At 31.4% G+C, this 23,032-nt stretch overlaps 2 protein-coding genes across 2 annotated transcripts; one reads left to right on the top strand and one right to left on the bottom strand.

Annotated features, from left to right (window-relative positions):
* The first annotated feature begins 772 nt into the window (after positions 1–772).
* Positions 773–8,262, top strand: LOC143050865 (uncharacterized). Its single transcript, XM_076223970.1, has 7 exons — positions 773–790; positions 1,614–1,848; positions 3,810–4,010; positions 5,122–5,207; positions 6,109–6,217; positions 7,529–7,748; positions 8,162–8,262. The coding sequence occupies exons 1-7, from the start codon at positions 773–775 to the stop codon at positions 8,187–8,189; spliced, it is 897 nt and encodes a 298-aa protein (XP_076080085.1). The 3' UTR covers positions 8,190–8,262.
* A 5,242-nt stretch (positions 8,263–13,504) lies between these two features.
* Positions 13,505–22,784, bottom strand: LOC143052631 (uncharacterized). Its single transcript, XM_076225696.1, has 4 exons — positions 22,696–22,784; positions 17,269–17,554; positions 15,521–15,673; positions 13,505–14,363 (listed from the first exon to the last, which is right to left on the bottom strand). The coding sequence occupies exons 1-4, from the start codon at positions 22,752–22,754 to the stop codon at positions 13,542–13,544; spliced, it is 1,320 nt and encodes a 439-aa protein (XP_076081811.1). The 5' UTR covers positions 22,755–22,784; the 3' UTR covers positions 13,505–13,541.
* Positions 22,785–23,032: the final 248 nt, after the last annotated feature.

Here is a 23,032-nt window from a genome sequence, read left to right as displayed (position 1 = left end):
AAACAATAGGAAATATATCAGGTCCCGACCTGTGCATGTACTTTGGTCTCGATAGTATTCAATTGAAACATATTTTCGTGGATTTCGTTGGTACAGAGATTCCACGAATTCAAATGTTGTCACTAACTTCAGGTTATCTATAAAAATGGATGCAGGTTTAAATCAAGCCATGAAATATTATATCAATCAAAATGCAGGTCACGAAAACTTGTACCCACGAAAATTATTATATCTAATATCAAGTGATGTTTTAGTGAGAAACTGGTTTTTTTTCGTTTATAAACAGTCTAAATAAAAAAAAAGAAAAGAAAATAATTATACAACTACTAGTATAATTTATTCCACAAATAATGTCCAACAGCTATTATATTTCTGATTATGCACTTAACAACAGTCCAAACTTAGTGAAGGAAATTATCAAATCTGGTTGTAGCGTTGACATAAGTAAAAACATAAAGTCAAATTTCAAACATAATGATATTTTAAACTCTAATAACAAGTTCAATGTTATGGTGATGCACTGAGATAAGGACTTTCCGTTTAGAATTTTCCTCGGAGTTCGATATTTTTGTGATTTTTACTTTTTATGAAACTCAACTAGTCACTGATTGATGTGTATAATTTGCGTTCATTTAAGTATGACAAGGAAGTCTATCTATAGAACATACCTTTTTTATTCATGTGATAACTAGGGCAAGGAATCAATTTATATAAAACTGTACAACTTTAAAGATGTTTACCACTGGAAATATCCTGAAACGTTTGTTCGATCATGTCTCTCATCTTTCAGGTAAGTTTAAATTTTCGTATATTTTTTTTTATTTATTTGTTGCGATTTGGGTGCAGTAATTAATATTTATAACTGACTTCCCTTTTATACATATCTATATGGTATTTTCAGACTTAATAAAGACAGTCTGAAAATTGACTGTTGTATTTTTATGTATGCAATATTTTTTCTTTTTTTCTTCTTATACAGCAATTGTTTAAAAAAACAATTTAAAGAAAACCATGAATAATAAAATAAAACAATGTTCTATTTTTTGGTATATATCGATGAATAAAGTAATATATAATGAAAAAATGTTTTGAAAGTATTATGAACGTACCAAATATACTTAATGTTATTTTAACTCTATAGACATTTTGATTGTGCTGATTGTGATGAACTGCTATTCCTACCCCAAGGTATTATCAATTCAAAGTTAAGTACTTAGTCATAACATGTGATTTAGTGGCATTTTATTGTACCAGATGCGCATTTCGATAATTGATGTATGTTCAGTAAGGCTCGAGTCTAAAATACTTGAAAATATAAAACGAATAAAATAGTCAGATTTGACCGAACAATTGAGTTCTCAGTTGGTTACGTATTCATTTTTAATACAACCCTCATGATCAGAAAATTCAAAAGGGGCGGCAATTTCACCACAACAAAAATGGAAGTAAAATACAAATAAGGTACCGGATGCAAGTATATTTTTTTCGGACAACTGAGGCATCATATATAGTATCGAACAATAACAACCTAAATCTGAAATATAAACTCAACAAAAAACATTTAAATTAAGGAAACATTATATTCGTCATGTTTATCTATCAATTATTTTCAGGTATCGCTAGTGGTCTTTGTTGGTTTAACTTCAATATATACTCAACAGATATTTCCTAATTTAGATGGAATAAATGGTCAACAATTAATTCCAAATGTTAATGGGATTATAACTGGTACAAATGGAATAGATGACCAAGATACATTAACTCAACCTAATGACATATTCTTGATTAATGACGTTAATGAAGGAGGAGCTTCTCCCATTTCTCCAGGTTCCATTTCACAATCATGTGGTAAGATTGTATGTTAAGGTAGATTTAGTGTGTACCACCATTTTGGGTTGTACAATTGCAGTACATCGTCAATCTAGTTTTTTGCCTTAATCTGCAAAATTCGAAATAGAAATGTATGTTTAAAACTTTTTATTCGCATTTACAAAAATAAGTGATTTATTGCATTGTTTAAATAAAATACCAAATATTTCTGTTTTATTATCAATCTTTTCAACTTAACCATTTGAGGGGAGATTACTCTTAAAGTAACAGTTTTACACAAAAATGATAGTGAAGTTTTCTTTTTTTTACTTTGAGCAAGAAAACAAGTTCGGTGAAACACAAGATTTTTTTTTCCTTTTCTTAAAGCATATTATGAAACCCATCTTATTATATTTTATTTCAACATTCTATCTCTAAAATTTCTTCTTTTTAACGAAAATTTGTTTTTGTATGAACAAGCAAAGCAAATTTAAACAATTTTGCACGGCTTGTAACTTACAAAAAAGCACGGTGACCCATACTTTTTATTATATTTTTATTATATTTAAAAAAAAAAAACATAGTAGAATCTTCATTTCGACAAAGTATAAAAAGTTCTATCGGAAGAAATATACTTTGATGAACCTCCTTAAATGTATGATTCTGTTATGAGTGCACGTAGCTAATTAAACAGTAAATATGATAGAACGAAACATCAGTTGTTAGTGCGGAATGTAGATGATAAAAATTAAATGATTAAGTTGGATCAATATTACTGTTTTAAGGTACGTTTTAGGCAACCCGAAAACTGTACTTTCATTAGCTGTTGTTTCATAAATTACTTTAAACGTATATTCAAATAACTTGTTTTGTCAATAACATATAACCTTTAAGGTGGTATGGGTGGCTTTCGCCATCTTAGATTGTAAAAAGCATAGAATCTAGGGTCCAGATTTTCAATCAAATTAGCAAACTTTGATGCAGGAATGCAGATAACTTATGTGAATTTGCATTTTTTTTTAAACAAATTAATAAGATTATAACTTATAAATACTAATATATTTACAGTGTAGATTTTTTTTGCTTGATTTTTAGTGTTTTAAAATTGGCTTTTTAAGGGAAGGTAACTCTGAAATAGTGCATATTCTGAAGGAATCTACATGGAATTTTGCTATTTTGTATTGTAGACGGGAAAAGGCACGGTGACCCTATCTTTTCTTTTGATATTCTCAAAGCATTTTCCAAAAGCTATCTTCTCGTATTTTATTTTACAATTCTATCATTTAGTTTAGCTTTTTATCACATAATGATGTTTTTTTCCTGTATAATCCATACACAATGTGTCATTTTGTCACAACCTCTAGCTTGAGAAAGTGCACAGTGACCTACTGTGGATTCATTTATTTTCGTGGGTATCAATTTTCGTGGATTACTGAAAACTTGTATATTCGTGGATATTTGATTTCGTGGTTTTAATAATCTCTGTATACAAAGCCTATTTAAAGTATGTTTTTCGTCGAACATTTGATTTCGTGGTTCACCTGCACCCACGAAACCCACGAACATTGGTATCCAACGAATAATAATGAATCCACAGTATTAATTTTATTATATTTTTGAACATATATCAATATTTTCTACGTTTGTGCAAAGTATGAACAAATTCTATCATTTCTAATTTAGACTCCTATACCACCGTAAACATGTTCACATAAAATTCAATAAGACCAAAGTGCTAAAATGTGAACAACTATGTATTTATATTCTGAATGTTGTTTTTCGTTTGGTTTTTAATTCATTATGTTTAGATATTTACACTGCTCTTGTTTACAATTTCGGACTCTAAAAATTGTTTACACGAACAAATACGAATATATTCATTTTTATGAGGTAAAAGATTGAGGTTTAATATGTTTTTGATTGCATCATTGGTACTCCAAAGACAATGTTGAAATAACAATAAGTTTTATTCTTCTTACATTTTTTTCTTCTTTCTAAAGACGGTGCTTTCTTGGGTGGTTTCATAATCGGAAGGTTGCTTGCACCAGTACCTATGGCGGACGGAACAATGATGACAACGGCCCAAGTAATGATGATGAGATTGATGAGCATGATGACCGGAAATCCAATGGCCCCAATGATGTGCCAAACACAACCAGTTACAACGCCATGTCCTCCAATGGTTTGTCCACCTATTAAAAGTAGGTTTTATATTGTAGTTCTGCCATGTAATGTTGTCATTTTAATGTTATAATTAACATTGCCATTAAAGAAGGAGGTTTAGCATGCCAAAAAATCAGGTTCAACCCACCATTTTTTTTCTTAAAATGCCCTGTACCAATTGAGAAAAATGCCCATTGTTATATTATAATTCGTTTCTGTGTGTGTTACATTTTAATGTTGTGTTTCTGTTGTGTCGTTGTTGAAACGTTTCCCTCAGTTTTAGTTTGTAACCCGGATTTGTTGGTTTTTTTTCTATCGATTTATGAACTTAGAACAGCGGTATTCAACTGTTGCCTTTATTTTTCACCATAATGGTTTGTTTTTATTTCATGATAGATTTCTTTACATCTGATATTCCTAAATCTTACCTTTATAATTCATAATTCGTCTTCAAATCCGAGTCAAATGGGTTTTTTTTATTCGATTAATGACTAATAAACAGTGGTATATACTTCTATTGCTTTTATTGGCATCGGTAATCCACTGTGTGTCTGATGTACAGCACCCTATTATTTTTACTTTGCAGAGCATTAACAAATTTTGACCGATGAACTCGACTTTCTTTTCATGATTACATTACATATATTTTTTTTTTAATATTTCAACCTTGTAAAATGTTTTTTTCCGTTTTCTGAGGTTTTTATTTGAACCATTCAGGTGGTAGGTGCGGTGCATTCGACATCTTAATTGACATGGAGAGAAAGGATACTTGCCAAATTAAAGGTCGATTGTTCTCTGTAGGCACACTGACTTCATTCATCAATTAAAACTATCCGGATGAATAAATGTCCTGAAGAGTTGTTTAAAACCAATTTATCACCTTGTTGATTTTTGATGGTTATAGAGGAAAACAAATGCCAATGTTAATTGTATGACAAATCTATGTACGTTCATTCGCCACCAAATTTTAGATGGCTATTAATCTCCAAAACATGGACATTAGCGAAACATTTTGTTTTCGTTTTTATAGCTCTGATGTATACATTGTATGCTGTCTGTTTTTGAGAGTCATTTAAAAAAATTGTTAATTTAAAACTGAGATGCAAAAATCCTTACAAAAAGAATTAAATAATGCTTTCTCCATTTCAGCTGCTGTTTGTCCACCAGGTTGGATCTTATTTAAGAAGCTATGCTATAAAGTTTTCCATGATAAGGAAACATGGGACAATGCAAATGTATGTCATTTAGCTGCACTTTTTTCTACACAGTTAAATAAAAAGTAAAATCACAAAATAAAACTAAACTCTGATTCCAACGCCAAAAGCCACATCTACAAATGTTACCCATCATTACTATCGAGTTTAAAGCATTCTGAATTTTTGAAATTTATGCTGCAGTTTCCATGGAAACATAGGAGTTCCAATGATTATCCAAAACCTGTATACAGTGGACGAAAAATTTGTATCATAAATTGATGATTTAAAATTTATGCAGTTTTAAACAATTCACCAAACTTCAAAATTATATTTGTTCACTTTGTTATGGTTTCCAAAGTGATTGCAGCCATTTTTAGTGCCAAAGTTACACTGATACTCAAAAATCAGGGTTCCTTGTTATAGCGGACTATCATCAAGATTGGTTCTTTTGGCTCTAAGAAAAACTCCCGGATAGAATTAGGTGAAAGACGTCAACTAAGGAACAACACGCACATTAAAGTGTAACATAAAATTAACTCGAATATACATAGAAGCGATCTATTTGATAACAATTGCCGTATTCCTGACTTGGTACATAATATTTTCAAAAATGGTGGGTTGAACCTGCTTTGATTTTGTCGATTTTGTTATATCCGCAAAAATAAGCGAAAATACACGCTATACGGTAGTAGATAACTCTCAAGATTTATAATCCTACCACTAACCAGCGAATAATACTCACAAAGACTACTAAGATGTCAAAACATATTAGGAAAATAATAAGATGCAATATGATTGCCAATTAAACCAATCTTCACTAATCTTCAATGAGACAACATGACGTAAAAGAAATGTAACTGTACGGACGTTAAAAAAAAGCAAAATCATCATGAATGTATTACTGTCCATTTAAGCTTATTTATTTAGTATTTTTTACTAGAGAAACTGTAAAGGACAAAACGCAATTCTTGCCGAACCTGATACTAGACCAGAGATAGACTTTCTGAAAATTTTAGCTAAGATACCTGATTCTGATAATTGCCGTGAAGGTAAGTGAAGAGTTATCTTTCCTAGAATGTAATGTTTAATGCACATTTTTTTATAATTGATAATACGTTTTAAATAATCAACTGATATCTACTACCTACGAAATGCAAAAAGATAGTCATATGTTTCGCTATTTGCACCACCACAATTTATAAAGAAGAGTTTGGATGGGATATTAAAGAATAGAAAAAGATAGACAAAAACTACAAAATACACAACAGATAAATAATGAATAGAGATAAATAGGCTTAAAACATAACACTTAGAGGTTGGATCCAACAAATGTGGAGAACATCGACCAGAACTATAGTGAACAAGGTATTAATTAGGTCGATGCCACTGCTGGTGGACGTTCCGTCCTAGAGTGTATCACTAGCAAAGTAGTCAGCACTGCAGTGTTGACTTGATTATAAAATATATGGTCATTTTTATAAGTTTACTGTTTGCCAAAGAATATTTTTTTCGAAATACTAAGGATTTTCCGTTTTTGGCGCACCTTTTTGAATTTGATCAATGCTCTTCAATGTTATGCTTGCTTGGTTTTCTCACCATTTTGATATAAGCGTCACTGATGAGTCTCATGTATACAACACGCGCGTCTGACGCATTAAATTATAAGCCTGGAACCTTTGATAACTTTAATATGTGCTGCGTCGGATAGAAATCGACCTTATGCAAATGAATATCAATACATCTGTTTACCTATTTCAGGTTGAAAAACCTCTACGGAAAGCCTGTAACTGTTGAACATCAAGTTTTTCTATTCTTTAATATCCCATCCAAACTCTTCTTTATAAATTGCGGTGATGCAAATAGCGAAACATAGGACTGTCTTTTTGCATTTCGTAGGTAGTAGATATCAGTTGATTATTTAAAACGTATTATCAATTATAAAAAAATCTTCCAAAAAAGACCAACATTCATCTTCCATTTCGTATTTTTAATGCTCCAAAATCAAACAAAGTCTTATGCATGTACATGTACAATCATGTGCACTTACATAAGGTCGATTTTTATCCGACGCAGCTCATATGTTACAATAAACGATATAAAAAAAGTATTTCATATTAGATTAGACTTACAGGTGTAATACGTTAGAATACTAGTATTTTCAGGTTGTTTTGAATTTAATTGACTATTTCTGTGACATTTTTTGGGAACATGCTGTTGCAAATGCATTCACACTAAGTCTTTAAAAAAGAACGGATATGGGTACCACTGCCAATGAGACAATTATCAACCAGTGTTCCGTTGAAGTAGCTGTAAGCAATTATTTGTCCCTTTAAAGTATAGAATTCACTTTTTCTTGTTAGACTATTGGATTGGTGGAAAAGATCGCAAACCGCCAACAAATGATTTTGTTTGGACCTCAAGAGATGTCAGGGTAAACATTGGAGCCACTGATTGGGCAAGTGGTCAACCGAATAACTTTAGAGACAATCCAGAAAACTGTATGGAAATGCGTAAAGAACTTAATCATAAATGGAACGACACGCCGTGTTCACAAAAACAAAAATATATCTGCCAAAAAAGGTTTGTTATCGGTTCTGCTATCCCTCTAATAGTACCTCTGCATCAAGCATGATATAATATTTTTCCACTCAAGATAGTTAAATAATCAATTCGAATGAGTAAGGCTTGCCAAGCTTTTCAAATATTTAAAATTCAATTTTCCAGACGTTAGAAACTGTTTAGACAATATGACGACAAATTCTTTCAATGATATGTTCTATATATATGATGTCATAAAGCATGGTCAACGTTTTCGTCACGTCACAATATGATATTCCGGGAATTGCAAGAGCATGCAACGTTCATTAGTTGATATTGACCAATGAAGCACCGAGACGAAACGAAGTGTAGTTCTTTCTGAAGATATTATAGTTAAGCACTGTATATAATTTGTCTTCTTCGCATCATAATTGTATATATTTTATATTTTTCAGTGCAACTTATGTTGAAGTCTCAGGCTAAGAAAACAGGAAGAGTACAATACAAAATCGGCATGGACATTTCAAAATTACTTTAATAAATATTTTTTGAAGTCTTTGTTGTTATATATATATGACAAACTAAACTGTTGGTTTCGTTTTTTACGCCAAATATCTCATTAACTTTGATCAAATTATATAGATAAAATTAGATGTGATCCAAGTCACAATTTGTAAAAGTAAACCAGTATATGTCAGAGTACGGTCTTCAACAAGGGGCCTTAGTCACACCAAACATCAAGCTATAAAGGGCCCTAAAAATGACTACTGTAAAACCATTCAAACGGGAAAATCAACGGTATAATCTATATAAAAAACGAGAAACGAGAACCACATCAACAAACGACAACCACCGAACATCAGGTTCCTGACTTAGGACAGGTGCAAACAAATGTAGCGGATTTGTGTGCAACTAGAAAAACTTGATATTATACCATGTCCAGAGCATGAGTTTAGAGAAGGGCATTCATGTTGTTCAATAAACGTTTTCCATGTAGTGTTGTCTAACTGTTGCTTGTTTGTTGTCCTTTTTCGTTTTGGCAAAGCTGGTGTTTTTTAGTTGGACTAGAATACAAGGGTTATACATGGGTGAACAACTCTCGGCTTAATCAAACTAAATTTGATGTATCAAAAAGTATCAAACTGGTCAGAACTGGTTCAATGCATCACGAATTCAAGTAATTGGAATTAATAAAAAAAAATAACACTTAGTAAATGTGTGCATCAGTGTCTTGATCAAACAGACTGCATGCTGATGATATATAATTATCTGTATACGTTTTAATGTGCATGTGAGCTGAGGAGTCATGTGCCCATTCGAATATATTTTGTGGGTTGGAAACTTTATTGCATAAAATTGAGAATGGAAATAAGGGAATATGTCAAATTTAGACACAACAACCCGACTAAGGAGAATACAACAGCAGAAGAAGAATTGTTTTTAATAGTCTTATCTATTGAAAAAAAAAATTCTAACTAGTAGATTAGTCAGGTCAGCACAGAGTTAAACCATAGTTTGTTATGTATGTTAGTCTGGTAACTTTATACATATTTAAAAAAAAAAATGGTGCAAATGAGTATAACAATGTATTAAGGGACAACTATTATGTCTCCAAGGAATAAAACTGTACAAATAGGCATACTTTACTTTTATTGGTTGCAGATCTGGTTCATATGACAAATAATCCAACTGCAAAAGAGGGGCGAAAGATACCAGAGGGACAGTCAAACTCGTAGATCAAAAAATTAACTGACAACGCCATGCCTAAATAAGAAAAAGTCAAACAGACCAATAGAAGTGCACAAGACACAACATAGAAAAATAAAGACTAAGCAACACGAACCCCACCAAAAACTGGGGGTGGTCTCATATGCTCAGGACGACAAAGAGATACGCATGCCAGTCTGTGTTTTTAAAGAAGGACATTGTCTGGTACGTTACGGATGAAAATAGGGTATGTGAATTAAAGATGCGTAATTTTACTACCCTAAAATAACATTTCATACTTATATTTATTTACAAGACTCGCCTTCACCTACATATGGAATATACATTTCCCAACGTATTCGGTGTCCAAGAGCTTGCAGCTCCTACTCAGACTTTGTTTGCAAAACGTCACCAGTGTCTGAGCAAAAAGTTGATGAACCAGAAAAAAAAAGTTCATCGGAATGGACCAAGACCTTGTTGTCCCCTTGTTGATAAATATTCCGTATCAACTTCACAAAAAATACACGATGTACTTAAGTTTAGATTCTGGGACTGACGTTGTTTATCGTCTTAATAGTGTGTTATATTTTAATATGTGACAGGCATTACCTGTGAATGGGGACGAAGTCTGTATGGATTATTTTTTTTGTAACTTAAATATTTGTTAAAAAAAAGAAACGGAAATACCGTAACGTTTCCGATTTTAGTTCTGTTGTTAGAGATTTTAATTGTGACGTTATTTAAGTTATGACGTCTTGTTCAATGTAAACAAAGAAACGCGATCATCAGGTAACGTTTATTCATATCAAAGACATTTAAAGAATTATCAAAAATGAAATTGGTATTGTGTTCCTTGAGTTCCTATTTTTTACTAGACAACTCACGAGACCGGAAAAGGGAAGTAGATTTCTGTGTTCTGCGCAGATCCGGAAAAAAAAAATTGAACGATTTTGAGTTCATTAGCACAATGAATTCCCGATTTTTTTTTGATTTTTTTTTTATTGATTTTTCTACTGTAATATGGGACTTTGTCCCCATATTATTTTATTTGTCTTAAAGAATACTACTTTTCCTGTTTAGTCTGTTTTTAGTGATATCAATAAGACGTGACTCTGAACTTTTGAATCCCTCATTGCGTTTTTCTAAAACATTTTGCATTCTTGTGTTTCATTTTTGCTCAATATGCTTTGTCTATATGACTATTAGTGTTTTGATACATATGTCGTGGCTCTCAGTCTGTAATTATACATCCCGTCAATATGTTATTGTTCTATTGTAAAAAAATTTGTAGTCTTTTTCATTTGTTCTAATGTGCATTGTCTATAAACCTTTTAGTGTTATAGTGATAAAGATTATAACAAAATGTTGACTCTGGTTCCCATATTTTTTACATTTTTACCTATTATGTCTGATTGTTTTGTTCACACAACGTTGTCAATATAGTGGCATTGTGTACGACTGTCATACAAGTGAGAGGTTTCGCTAGCTATAAAACCAGGTTTAATTCATTTTCCACAAAAGAAAAAACCTGTACCAAGTCAGGTATTATGACAGTTTTTATCCATTCGTTTGATGTGTTTGAGCTTTTGAGTTTGCCATTTGCTCAGGGACTTTTTAAATTTTTCTCGGAGTTCAGTATTTTTGTGAGGATAAAATTTCATGGCGATCCAAACTCTAATACACAAATTATTGTTCTGAAACATGAAAAATAACCATCACAATAAACCACAACCTTCTTATTGTGGTGTTTAACCCAGTATTCAATACTTCGGTGTTGACATGAATATCAATAATGTGGTCATTTTTATAAAATTCCGGTTTACAAAACTTTGAATTTATCGAAAAACTAAGAATTTTCTTATCCCAGGCATAGATTACCCTAGCCGTATTTGGCACATTTTGGGGGAATTTTGGATCCTCGATGCTCTTCAACTTTTTACTTGTTTGGCTTTATAAATATTTTGATATGAGCGTCACTGATGAGTCTAATGTAGACGAAACGCGTGTCTGACGTACTAAATTATAATCCTGGTACCTTTGATAACTATTAACCTTATACTAGGATTTAATAGAGATCAATACACTTGAACTCAAGATATTGCATACAAACCATTAAAAAAAAATATTTCTTAAAATGTCCTGTATCAAGCATGTCAAGTCAGGAATATGGCAGTTATTTAATAGTTGTTAGTGGCTTTAATGATTGCATTATATAGCGAAACAAGAATGTGTCCCAAGTACATGGATGCCCGACTCGCACTATCATTTTTTTTGTTCATGATGTTCAGCGGACCGTGAAATTGGGGGTCAGAACTCTAATTTGGCCGAAAAATGAGAAAAATCATATCATAAGGAATATGTATACTATGTTTTAGGTTGACTTAACTTCAACTTCATCAAAAACTACCTCGACCAAAAACTTTAACCTGAAGTGAGTCTGATGAACAAACAGACGGACAGAAAGACGGACGCACAGACCAGAAAACATAATGCCCCTCTTCTATATTAGATGGGGCATAAAAACATACATTTTTAGACTCACTAATATTTTTTTTCATATTATTAAACATTATCCTGGCTTTATTTCATGTTTATGCTTGACTCTTTATTAAAATTTGTATTTTCTTATCCTTTTTGGTCAGTGATTGTATAAAATAGATGAAGTTGTGTGAAATAATAACGAATGTCAGGTGTGATTGTGGTCCCTTTAGATATATCGCAAATGCCAAATTATACAGTTTGGTGGTGTGTCTGACAGAGGTGGATCATACAGATCAGGTAACTGGGGTTTGAAATTAACCAATTTAGGTAACTTATTGACTTTTAGAAGTGGAAAATTCCAATTTTTGATTCACAACAATATATTTAGTTCAACATTTATTGAATTTTTGAATAGGTATTTTGTTTTTAACTTAAGTGAGACAACCCATGAAATACAAAATAAAAGGAGTACGTTCTATAAGACCTTAAAATGGCTTCCAAATTCCAGCTAAATTTTCACATTAGGATTAGACAGGAAAATATCTTTTTGTCAAGGATTAGGTACTTGAGTTCTATTCATGCATCACAAAAAGCATTCATTTAGATCTTCCATGTAATTTCAATGAAAACAGGTAAATTTAATTTTTTAAGAAATTAACTATATATAGGAGTCCATGTCTGAACTGAAAAGGTCTTCTAAAGTCATATGAAACCAGTGACTGGTGAAAAATAATGTTTATCCAATTCTTGAACCAATGCATGTATATATCATAAACTTAGTCTTCTGTGCACGATTTTATCATTTTTTACACAAATATATTGTCTAATCGTCAATTTTTTTTCTCTCTGTCTGTTAAGATTTAACAAATATGGCTGCTCATTAAATGCCGTGTTTATAAGCCGAAGTTTACAGATTGTAACCTTATAGTCAACAATCACAAAAAAGCACATAGGTATTGAGCACTATTTAACATGTTAAATCAGATAATTGTTTTTTTTAATGACAGATCCATGCGTATTGCCATCACCTGATTTTTACGAAGAAGGTCACTTTGCATACGGAAAATATGTTGGCAATTTGCTTCCTGGAAGGAAGCAATTAAAAAAAAGTAAACTTCTTCTAAATGTGGACAAATTGTTTCTTCAGAAAAAAGTATATGTACATAAGTTCTATAATGAAAACTATCCATTTAGTTATAAAAACATATGCATATTTTTTTTAAATTTGAGGTTTCATATGACTTTAACATAATGTTTGTTATTACATTTGCTAAATATATCTGACTTCAATATTTTGGTTGTCAACTTTTGCACTTTTGTTGCCTAAGCAAAGTACGTCTTTTCATCATTTTTTTTGTTGTCTTGAAGCACATTTTAACTCAATTGTCAGGGAAAAATATGGTCCCTACAAAACTTACTCCTTGTTACTACAAACAGCAAAATTGTATATTTGACCTATCTAAATGTATGTATGAGCTCAGACTATTTGGAATTAATTTTAGAGAAATTTTTATGACTTTTACAATTTCAGGGATGAAATAATAGTTCTTATCATGCCTCAACGTTTTAGCCCAAAGAGCCAATTCAAGTTATATAGCATGTCAATAAACTTCAATTATGATTTCTTTATTTCTTACTTAATATTCACTAACTATAATCTATCAATTTCAACATAATTGCAAAAAGTTTATTTGTTTCACTCCATATGACAAGCTCAGTTTCTTTCACTTCATAAGAAAACATATTATTTGTCTTTTTAACTTTATGAACCACTAAGAGTTTCATTCCATCAGGCACTACAACAAGTCCTGCTATTTCTTTCTGGTTATTGGACAGACCCGCCATACACTTCTGAAAACACTGCTCAGTAGATCTTTTCAAATGTGTTTCAAAAGATATATATGATCCATATTTATCATAGGCAGATATTTCCGCTATAATTTTGGCTACTTGTCCTCCAATGGTATTTCTTAGATAAACCACATCTGGTATGTATGACTGAACGTAGTTATGTAAACATGAAGACTTGACCAGATAGTTACTTGAATTTTGAACCAAACAATTCATATTAATTACTCGATCTGGGTCTTGATTTTGTGTGTTTTCTATTTCTGCCAAAATATTATTCTCTCCAGGCGATGGAGAACGTGATCTGGATCGGAATCTTTCAGTACGAATTTTAGGACACAATACTTTCTGATGTATTCTACCATGATTTTGACTATTTCGAGATTGTCTCTCTTCAATTTCAAGTTGATCCTCATGGTTACCATATACTAAACAGTGTAGGACTCCATTATCTATTGAATTGTCAAGTGAACCTTTTACTGGTGGTCTTACTGTTTCACTCTCGCCAAAAACAGTAATGTTAAGAATTCTATCTATAAAGATTTGTATCATATCCTCTCCCATGACCTTTAATCCTTCTAACATACAGTGGAGTATAGTTTGAAGTTCCAACAGATTCATCTGAAAAATTAGTATATCATCATTATTATTTATATATACCAGTATTTATTCAGTTTTAAGGAATTACGTCCCATTTTAAATTACTACATATATGTAAGCCGCCTACCAAAACCAATAACAACAGCAATGCCCCCCTTTTCCCCAACAAAAAATCCAGAATCTGGTGAAAACTGTTTCTCTAATGATTTTTAGATGTGCTCTTTATACAATATATGAACTAGGAATCAGAGTCGGAAAACAGACCAGCTATGAATGAAATCCAGGATTCTCATGATAATGACTACCATGACTACAGACGCATGCATGGCACAGTTTTTAATTTATTTATTAAAATTGAAACTGTGGGACTCTTATTTATATTATATTATGTACATTTTCCAGCTTAACTTTGTTGGATTTATATATCTTTTTAATGAGAAACACTGAATTTCATAAACATGATAAATTAAAAAACATTGAATTTGAATTGTTACTTTAATACCCCCTCTTAACTTCAGTGATATTGTTGTCTTTTTTCAAAACTGCCTCTACCGTTTTTTATTTGGAAAAATGCATATTTTTTATTGAAATTGGGAAATTTGTATATTTTATTCTAATCACATCTCCAATTTTTTGCTGACCTTTGCTGTCTTTTTTGCACTGTTTTTTCTTGTATATTTTGGTTGTCAGACATTTTCAACCTGAAAGGTACTTTTTGGAGAGGGGAAAGAAACAGAAGCAATGATGGTACTTTATGCATTGAAAACTACATGTATTACAAACACCACAATGATTCTGAACAGAAAACCGGATCTCAAAAGTGCTTTCTAATATCAAAATAATAACATGAATACGATATTTACAAACATTACTACCAATGCCATCACTGTTTGGGGAAAATGTGAAACTTTATGGGAGGAATTTTAAGCCATTTTTTTTAGTAATTGGGAATTTTCTCTAGGGGAAAAGGCCGAATTTCGGCTGTAATTTGAGGCAAACAATATCACTGAACTTAATCATGTTAATTAAGGAAAAATTGATTGACCAATACGGATATATATAAAATCGATGTCAATTAAACAAAACTTGCAGCAATTTTGACCCCACCCCCAAACTATTTGAATTAAATTTTTTTTATCCTTCATTTATTTTTTGATATCGTCCCTTACCATGCTTACCTCTCCAGCCTGTCTAACAACTGGCAGTACGTCTGCAATCCTGCTATACACATGTGCTGATGTACACTTATCGTCATCTCCACCACCTCGCCAAACATTGCTGTGGAAACCATCATAAAGAGTCGAAGGAGCAACACCATTATGTGGGGTCATCTAAATATCAATTCAAAAAATATATAATAATGACAAATGACAGATCATACAACAAATCTTACAATATCTATATTTTATTTACAAAACACATCAAACAAATGGACAATATCACTGGGAAAGCCATTTGACTAACGTGCCTGCTTATTGTCTAGTACCCCATAAAACATCTAAAAATATGGACTATGGTTAAAAGATAACCAGTAATCCTTAATTATAGATGTTTTACAGAAAATTGGATGTTTGACGGCGAATTAGATGTTTTCTTTATTTTTAACCGTTCTTCTTTATCTTTATACTTTCGTCCGGCGTTTTAGATGTTTATCGTAATCACTCTCATACTCTCAGATAACGATATAACTGTCATATTCCTGACTTGGTACAGGCATTTTCTTATGTAGAAAATGATTGATTGAACCTGGTTTCATGACAGATCATACAACAAATCTTACAATTGTTATGTTTATCTTTTTAATACTGGTTGATGAAATCATTACAGTGTGTATTGGCTGGTCATTATCGTGTATGATAAGATTTTGACACACCTACATAGCTAATGAATGTGGATGAATATAGATAAGAACAGCACATGTAGCCATAAACTTAGGGAGCAGTAGATTTGTTGCGTAAATGTTTGGATGTAGTTTTGAGAATATAGAAAAGATACAAAAATATTGTTTTTAATTATTAGTATCCGAGGAAATAAAACACGGATCTATCATGTCTATCATTATATCTATATTTTTTGTGGATTCATTATAATTATTATTATTCATGTTATTGAATAGCAATTTTTATTACCATGATTATGTAGGTATAGATGAAGCACGAACATAAATGTTCAACAAAGTACAACATTTCTTTTAAGTGTGCAAAATTTGGCGAAACCCTCAAATCAAATACATCAAATATCCACAAAGATAATATTTTTCCTCAATCTACAAAAAATTGGTACCCAACAAAAAATAAATGAATTTAGATATTATACATTACTGCCTGCAATTTATGTAAACTATTTTCATTTAAATGTAATTGCATTGATTTGTAATGTAATCATACTGGCTCAGCTTTCTTAACTTTGCGCTGTATTGTAATACCTTGTTCAAGTTAATGGTCATCCTGTATAAATTGAGCATCATTTTACTGCAAAAGTTTATAAACAGCTACACGAGCGCATGATACGCCTGTCGTCTTGAGTGTAAAGTTTTATGCAATTATCATAAATATTTTCTGAGATACAGCGCGACATGTGAACACCCCCCCTTTTTTTTTCCAAAAAATCAATGACTCTAAAATAAAAAAAATTAATTATCATTAAAAAGTATACAGATCTTGAGAGTTATATAACTAAGTGTGTAAAGTTTTAAGCAATAATCATAAATTGTGTTTGAGATACGGCATGTGAACCCCCCCCCCCCCTCTTTTTTTTACAAAAAACTCAATAACTCTAAAATAAAATAAGCATACCACATCTTCTTTTTATGTATTGACTACGCATAAAGGTCTTGTAGGGTGGGCACAATAAGCATGAAATTTCAATAAATGATTTCCTTTCAGATGTATTTGTCTGGTGTTCAAAATGATAAAATGACTATTACCTGAACAAGCAAAGCAGTTCTTAAATTTGCCAGAACATTGACAAATATTTGCCATTTCTCAGATGGTACTATTTGATAATCTAGTTCTAAATACTGATGTGGCACTGCACTTGTTCTTGGAACACGTTGCCAATCAACCTCCAAAAGCTCGTCAGCGTCTATGATGGGTTTTACTTTTCCCTCATTAACTTTTTGAAAACATATTCCAGTAATCTCCACTTCATTATCTAGATAGTTGTCCAAATAAGAATTCCCTAATGAGATACATGGCACTTTTCCTTCAATCCTAAAAAAATATAATATAAATTCATCTTTACCATGTATTTACTCTGGAATTAATTTTAACTGTTTATAAAATTTTGTGATTTATATCTTGTTGGTTCATGGTGACTTTGTGGTTTTTGAAGGATCTTGATGTCTTTAATTCTGTACACTTTAACTGTTTATGGCATTTTTCTATTCTTAATAGTAGTTTTCTGTAAAATTCTCATGAAAATATTTCTACCTTTAAATTTGTCTGTATGTACATTAAATAATTTCTTTGTTGAGTATGTATTGTTCATTTAATGATTTCTGTAAAGAATTCTTTTATTGATCAAACTTATTCTTAAGCATCCAGTTCATGATAACTTAGAAATGTCTTCCCCAAATCCCCAAATGTATATCACTCTCTTCCATTTTAACTGGGAATATTATACTAACGGGACTGGAAACTGATCGATCTGTTGAGACTTCAATGCCCAGAAAGTGGGATTATTGATTTTTTTTTTTGTTTTTTTTTTTTGAAATTTATATATATTTTATTGAAATCTTTACATTTCATGCATTTGTTAGTTTAAAACATTGATTACCTGTACCTTATCCCGACCTCGTTAACATTAGTAATGATAATACTAGTAATAGTAATGTCTAATATAACAAACAAAAGATAAACAATTCTTCATAAATGAGATATTATCTAGTTTTCGATTTTAAGGAATCAAACAGATTATAAATCAAGAGTAATTTCATTTCTTTTTTTCGTTTTCTTCTCTCTTCCCTCCCTTTTTTAATACAATAAATATTTAAATGATTTTATTAAATTTTAACTCCTCCCCCTCCCAAGAAAAATTAAAAAAATAAAATAAAATAAAGTTAAATAACTAAGATAAACTTTAAAACACATTGAAAATAATTAAGAAATATAAAAAACAAAAAAAAAATGATTTTTTGGTTTTCATTGACAACTTATCCACGTGTCACTTAGAAAATTAGCATTCGGTACATGTAAACAAGTCAGCCGATAGAAAACTTTAAAATTGGTGGATTTGAAATAAAGAATAATTATTAAATTAATTAGTTTATATGCAAAAAATAGATATTGTTTACGAAAAAATATTAATAAATTGTCATTATATAAGTGCTGAAAATAAACCAAAAATAGTTGAAAATTAAAGGAGCCTAGTGTACATACATGTATTTTCACAAAGTCATATGCTATTATACCCCTCTGAAGACCATTACTAAGCAAAATCAATCCTGATTATACTAAAATATTGCATACATAAGAAGGAGAAGCAAATTTTAAAGGAACAGTATAATTTATTTGAGCCGTGCATGTGGGTTATGGTTGTAATGAAAAAGAGATTTTTTTTCCACTTTTTCACTTTAAAAAGTGAAAATAGAAATAGGCAAATCCAAACTAACCCAAATATGACTTTACAACAAACCAAACTTGCGTATCCCTTTTCAATCAAAATTTATAAGACATTTTATGAATCATATACTTTTTTTCCACATCGTCCCCACACTATTTTCATTCTGATAATTTTAATGTTTATATGTTATTTTTTAAACTTAAGGCAGGATTTGATGATTCATAACAACTGTCAAACATCGGGATATCTTTTATCATTAAAGTAATCATGTTTATATTAAGGATTATCATTTCTAATAACTATAAAATAAAAATAAACAAATTACCGAAATTATAAGATCAAGGCACAATGTCACTGTCAAAACAATTTATTATATTTCACGTTTAAATGACATATTTTGATTGGATGATACGAGGGTGTTTATTTACTCTATTCATTGGCTGAGAGGGTGACAATTTTTTTGAATGTTACCCTCTCGTTTAGACCAATCAAAAATCGATAATTTAAAGGACAATGAATTGAATTAACATCAAGTAACTAAATACACTGCTAAAGTTCTACATTTTGGCTCAGATTTTATTATTTGACTGTCAAAAAACGAAAGAAAAAAAAACATCTTGCTTAACTTTATTGTTTTTTCTAATACCCGTAACGTTGTTATGTAAGTGATGTCATAGAAAATACTTGTAAAATAAAATTAATCTGTAAAAGACTATAATGATAGGACATTCAGTATAATAAATCAAATAACACATAGCTGAGAGGGTGATAAAACAGATTGGTACCCATCAAAAAAACATACTGTCTCAGGCCTCGACAATACGCTTGTCCGATTGTCCGATACCAGAGGGAAAAAAGGTCGGACAAGTAAAAGCTGTATCAAGCTTGTCCGTCAGGACAAGTACTATTATTCTGCAGAAAATAAATTTAATCCAACTTTGATGAACAAAGTAATTTATTATAAACAAAAAACAAGAAAACAAATACTAATTTGACATGTTTCTTTTTATTCAAATGCAAAACCTTTCCCTTCAACATGTTTAATTTTTAACTGGTTCTTTGTCAGGTACTTTTTAACAGGTAAAAGGTATACTATTCTGGGAAACCAGTCTTTCTTATAGGAATCAATGATGCCTTTGTAGATAAGGTTACTTTACAGGACAGTTTGTCACCTCAAAAGATTCAGTTCCAAGTTTAATAGACAGTTTGGCACCGTAGGAGACATATTTAGTAGACATAATTGATAGACAGTTTGACAAGGCAGGAGACATTTCGGACCAAGACAAATCAGTACCTCATTTTGCTACCTTATTCTGTTCCTTATAATAAATATCATACGTAATTTTTTCACAAAACTATTTTTTTTTATTTACCATAAAATTCACAAAATCATATTTGATCATAAGTAGAAAAAAACAATACTTGCAATATGGTGACCTATTGTTGTTAATTTCTGTGTCATTTGGTCTCTTGCAGAGAGTTGCATACCTGCCAACTTTTCAAAATGCCCATGGGGGTTTTACGTGAAAGATGGTTCTTATAGTCCTACAAAACCTTCAAGGGGGCCTTCAAATATATTCTTATGTGGTTTTTTGGTTTCTTCGTGCTTTAACAAGCTCATAGTCATTGTTAAATTATTTTTTTTCTTTAAAATAGAGGACAAAATTGCTCTTACAAAATTTCCACTTGGGAATCTCCATGGGGGAAATCCCCCGCAAATAGTGACAGTTGGCAGGTATGGAGTTGTCTCATTGGCAGTCAGACCTTATGATTGCTTATCTTCTTCTTTTTATTATTGATTGAATTTGAATGAACTTTTTCAACTTAAAAAGACAAAACAGAATACAAATCCAATGAGTGTACAGGCCTATCAGATTGTGCCTCGTGTTTAGAGTTTGGTAAAACTTGAACCTAATTCCTGTGACATGACTAGTTTCGCAGTTGTACTTGACTCATATTTTTGAAAAGTATTTCAAAAGAAATACATCAAATTCTGTTATATTGTTTAAATTCGTTTTGCTCCTTTAATCAACTAAAAATGTAAAAAGGTTATTTTTAATAGAATTTTTTTGGACAAGTAACAATTTCATTCGGACAAGTAAATTTTGGTATGTACTTGTCCTACAGGACAAGTTGGAAAAAAAGTTATTGTAGAGGCCTGCGTCTGCCGTTAAAAGAGGATGGCTATTCCACTAGAACGATTACGTTTGGCCCTGCTGAAAATTCACCTTGCCGGACTCCAACAAGAGCAAAATATCATCCATTTATTTTTCTTTTTGGGGGGCAACCTGGTTTAAATTCGCTGAACAATTATAATATAAACTAATACGAAAAACGTCGTTTACTTGGACCGAACTTATAATGACACTTAACTATATTGAAAGCCTTCTTTACTATACAGATACTTTTGCATAGGTACTATTTCTGTACTAAAAAAATGCAGTACTGGAAATTTACTTTTAATATTTAGTACTTGATTTGTACTAAATATTTTGGTACAGAAATAATACAATATTCAATGTTTGAAAATCATAACTTTGAGAGATTTGAAATAGAAAAACTTTCAAAATGTTGAAAATGTAACCATGGTAACGGTAGTAACCAAAAATCCGTAGTACTTACCTAAATTTCAAGTACAAATAAAGTACTGTAAAATACAGGTACCTAAATATTACAATCATTTTAGAGTAACAAAATAGTACTGAATATTAAAAGTAGATTTCCAGTACTACAAATTTTTAGTACAGAAATAGTATCTATGCAAAAGTAGCTGTGTAGTATATACTAGAAGTCTTAGAGTCAAATGCGTGAGTGAACCACAACTGTTGTGCGACAGTTGTAAGACAGTCATACAACAGAGGCACGACAGTGACACGTGCATCCCATGACATAAAAACCTGAAAAAGAGCCCCAAATAACTCATGATTGTTGTATCACTGTCGTACGACCAACTTGCGACAAACCCACGGCAGTACAATTACAATTTTTGTTTTTGTCGTGTACCCATTGTGGAACCATCATGGACATGTCATAGCTGATGTGACCACTCGAAATATTTTTTTTACATTTTGCACGACAGTGCCATGACAACTATTTTATAGATCTACCACGACAAAAAATCGTACGATCTGTTGTGACCGGGGCTTTACCGATATATAAATATTTATTAAAAATCTGAGTAGATTTAATCAATTTATTCACTAATTGCGACAAATTCCGTATATTTTTCATGTTTCATTACCAATCCGATGCAATTTTATTAAAAAAACGGATGCGGGTACATGGAGCCTACGAATGGTGATTTGACTTTCATACCCACATGCTGCTACGCGCAGACATCTTCAAAGGCTATTGCTTTTTTTTTTACGTCAAAGCAAAAATTTAAAATAGTCCGACCATTCCAAGACATCATAATTATTTCGACTAGGGTCCAGTTTAGATGTAAAATTAGAGTTATCTCTCTTTGTGCATCTAACGGACTAACTCTGTCCTGAGACATATGTTGCAATTGTAATATATATATATATATATCTTGCTTCATTACATAATTGTGTAGGATAAATCATATATGTGTAAATAAATCATAAATGCATCATCTGTATTTGTTACTTGGCTATATCATAATAATGTTTGCAATGATCCATCTGATCCGGAAAGTAAAAGAATGTGTATAATGTTGACGGTGCGTTTCTGTTATTCACCTGTAGTACAACATCTTTATTAAAATATTTTCAAGTCGTCATTCAAGGAACTGAAACTAATTTGCATTAATAATAAACTATAAACAAACCTGGGTTTGAATATGCTGCAGTCACATTTGTTATTTTTCTGTCTTGTTCCTTCCGTCATTGTCTTTTCTGCAACTAAACAAACTCGGCCTTCAGCAAACTCGGACTATAACGAACTCGGACTCTAACAACCTCGGACTCAAGTGCGTAGCCACGTTTACGTCATTTGAAACGCAAGGCGTGCTAATTAATTGGAATGGGGAGAAATAAACTAAATGAACTAAAAGAATTGGATAAAAGCATATGAGACTTGTAGTTCTTACTTCGATTCTTCTTCTTTGTGTAACGAAGATAAAAGTGGCAAAAAGTTACTTCTGAATCAATTTACGGGTTTTCAGC

This window comes from Mytilus galloprovincialis, chromosome 11 (genome assembly GCF_965363235.1).
Source record: "Mytilus galloprovincialis chromosome 11, xbMytGall1.hap1.1, whole genome shotgun sequence".
In the NCBI taxonomy this organism is placed as follows: Eukaryota; Metazoa; Mollusca; class Bivalvia; order Mytilida; family Mytilidae; genus Mytilus; species Mytilus galloprovincialis.
Note: the sequence above shows the minus strand (reverse complement) of the source record. Positions and strands in the feature narration are given on the sequence as shown.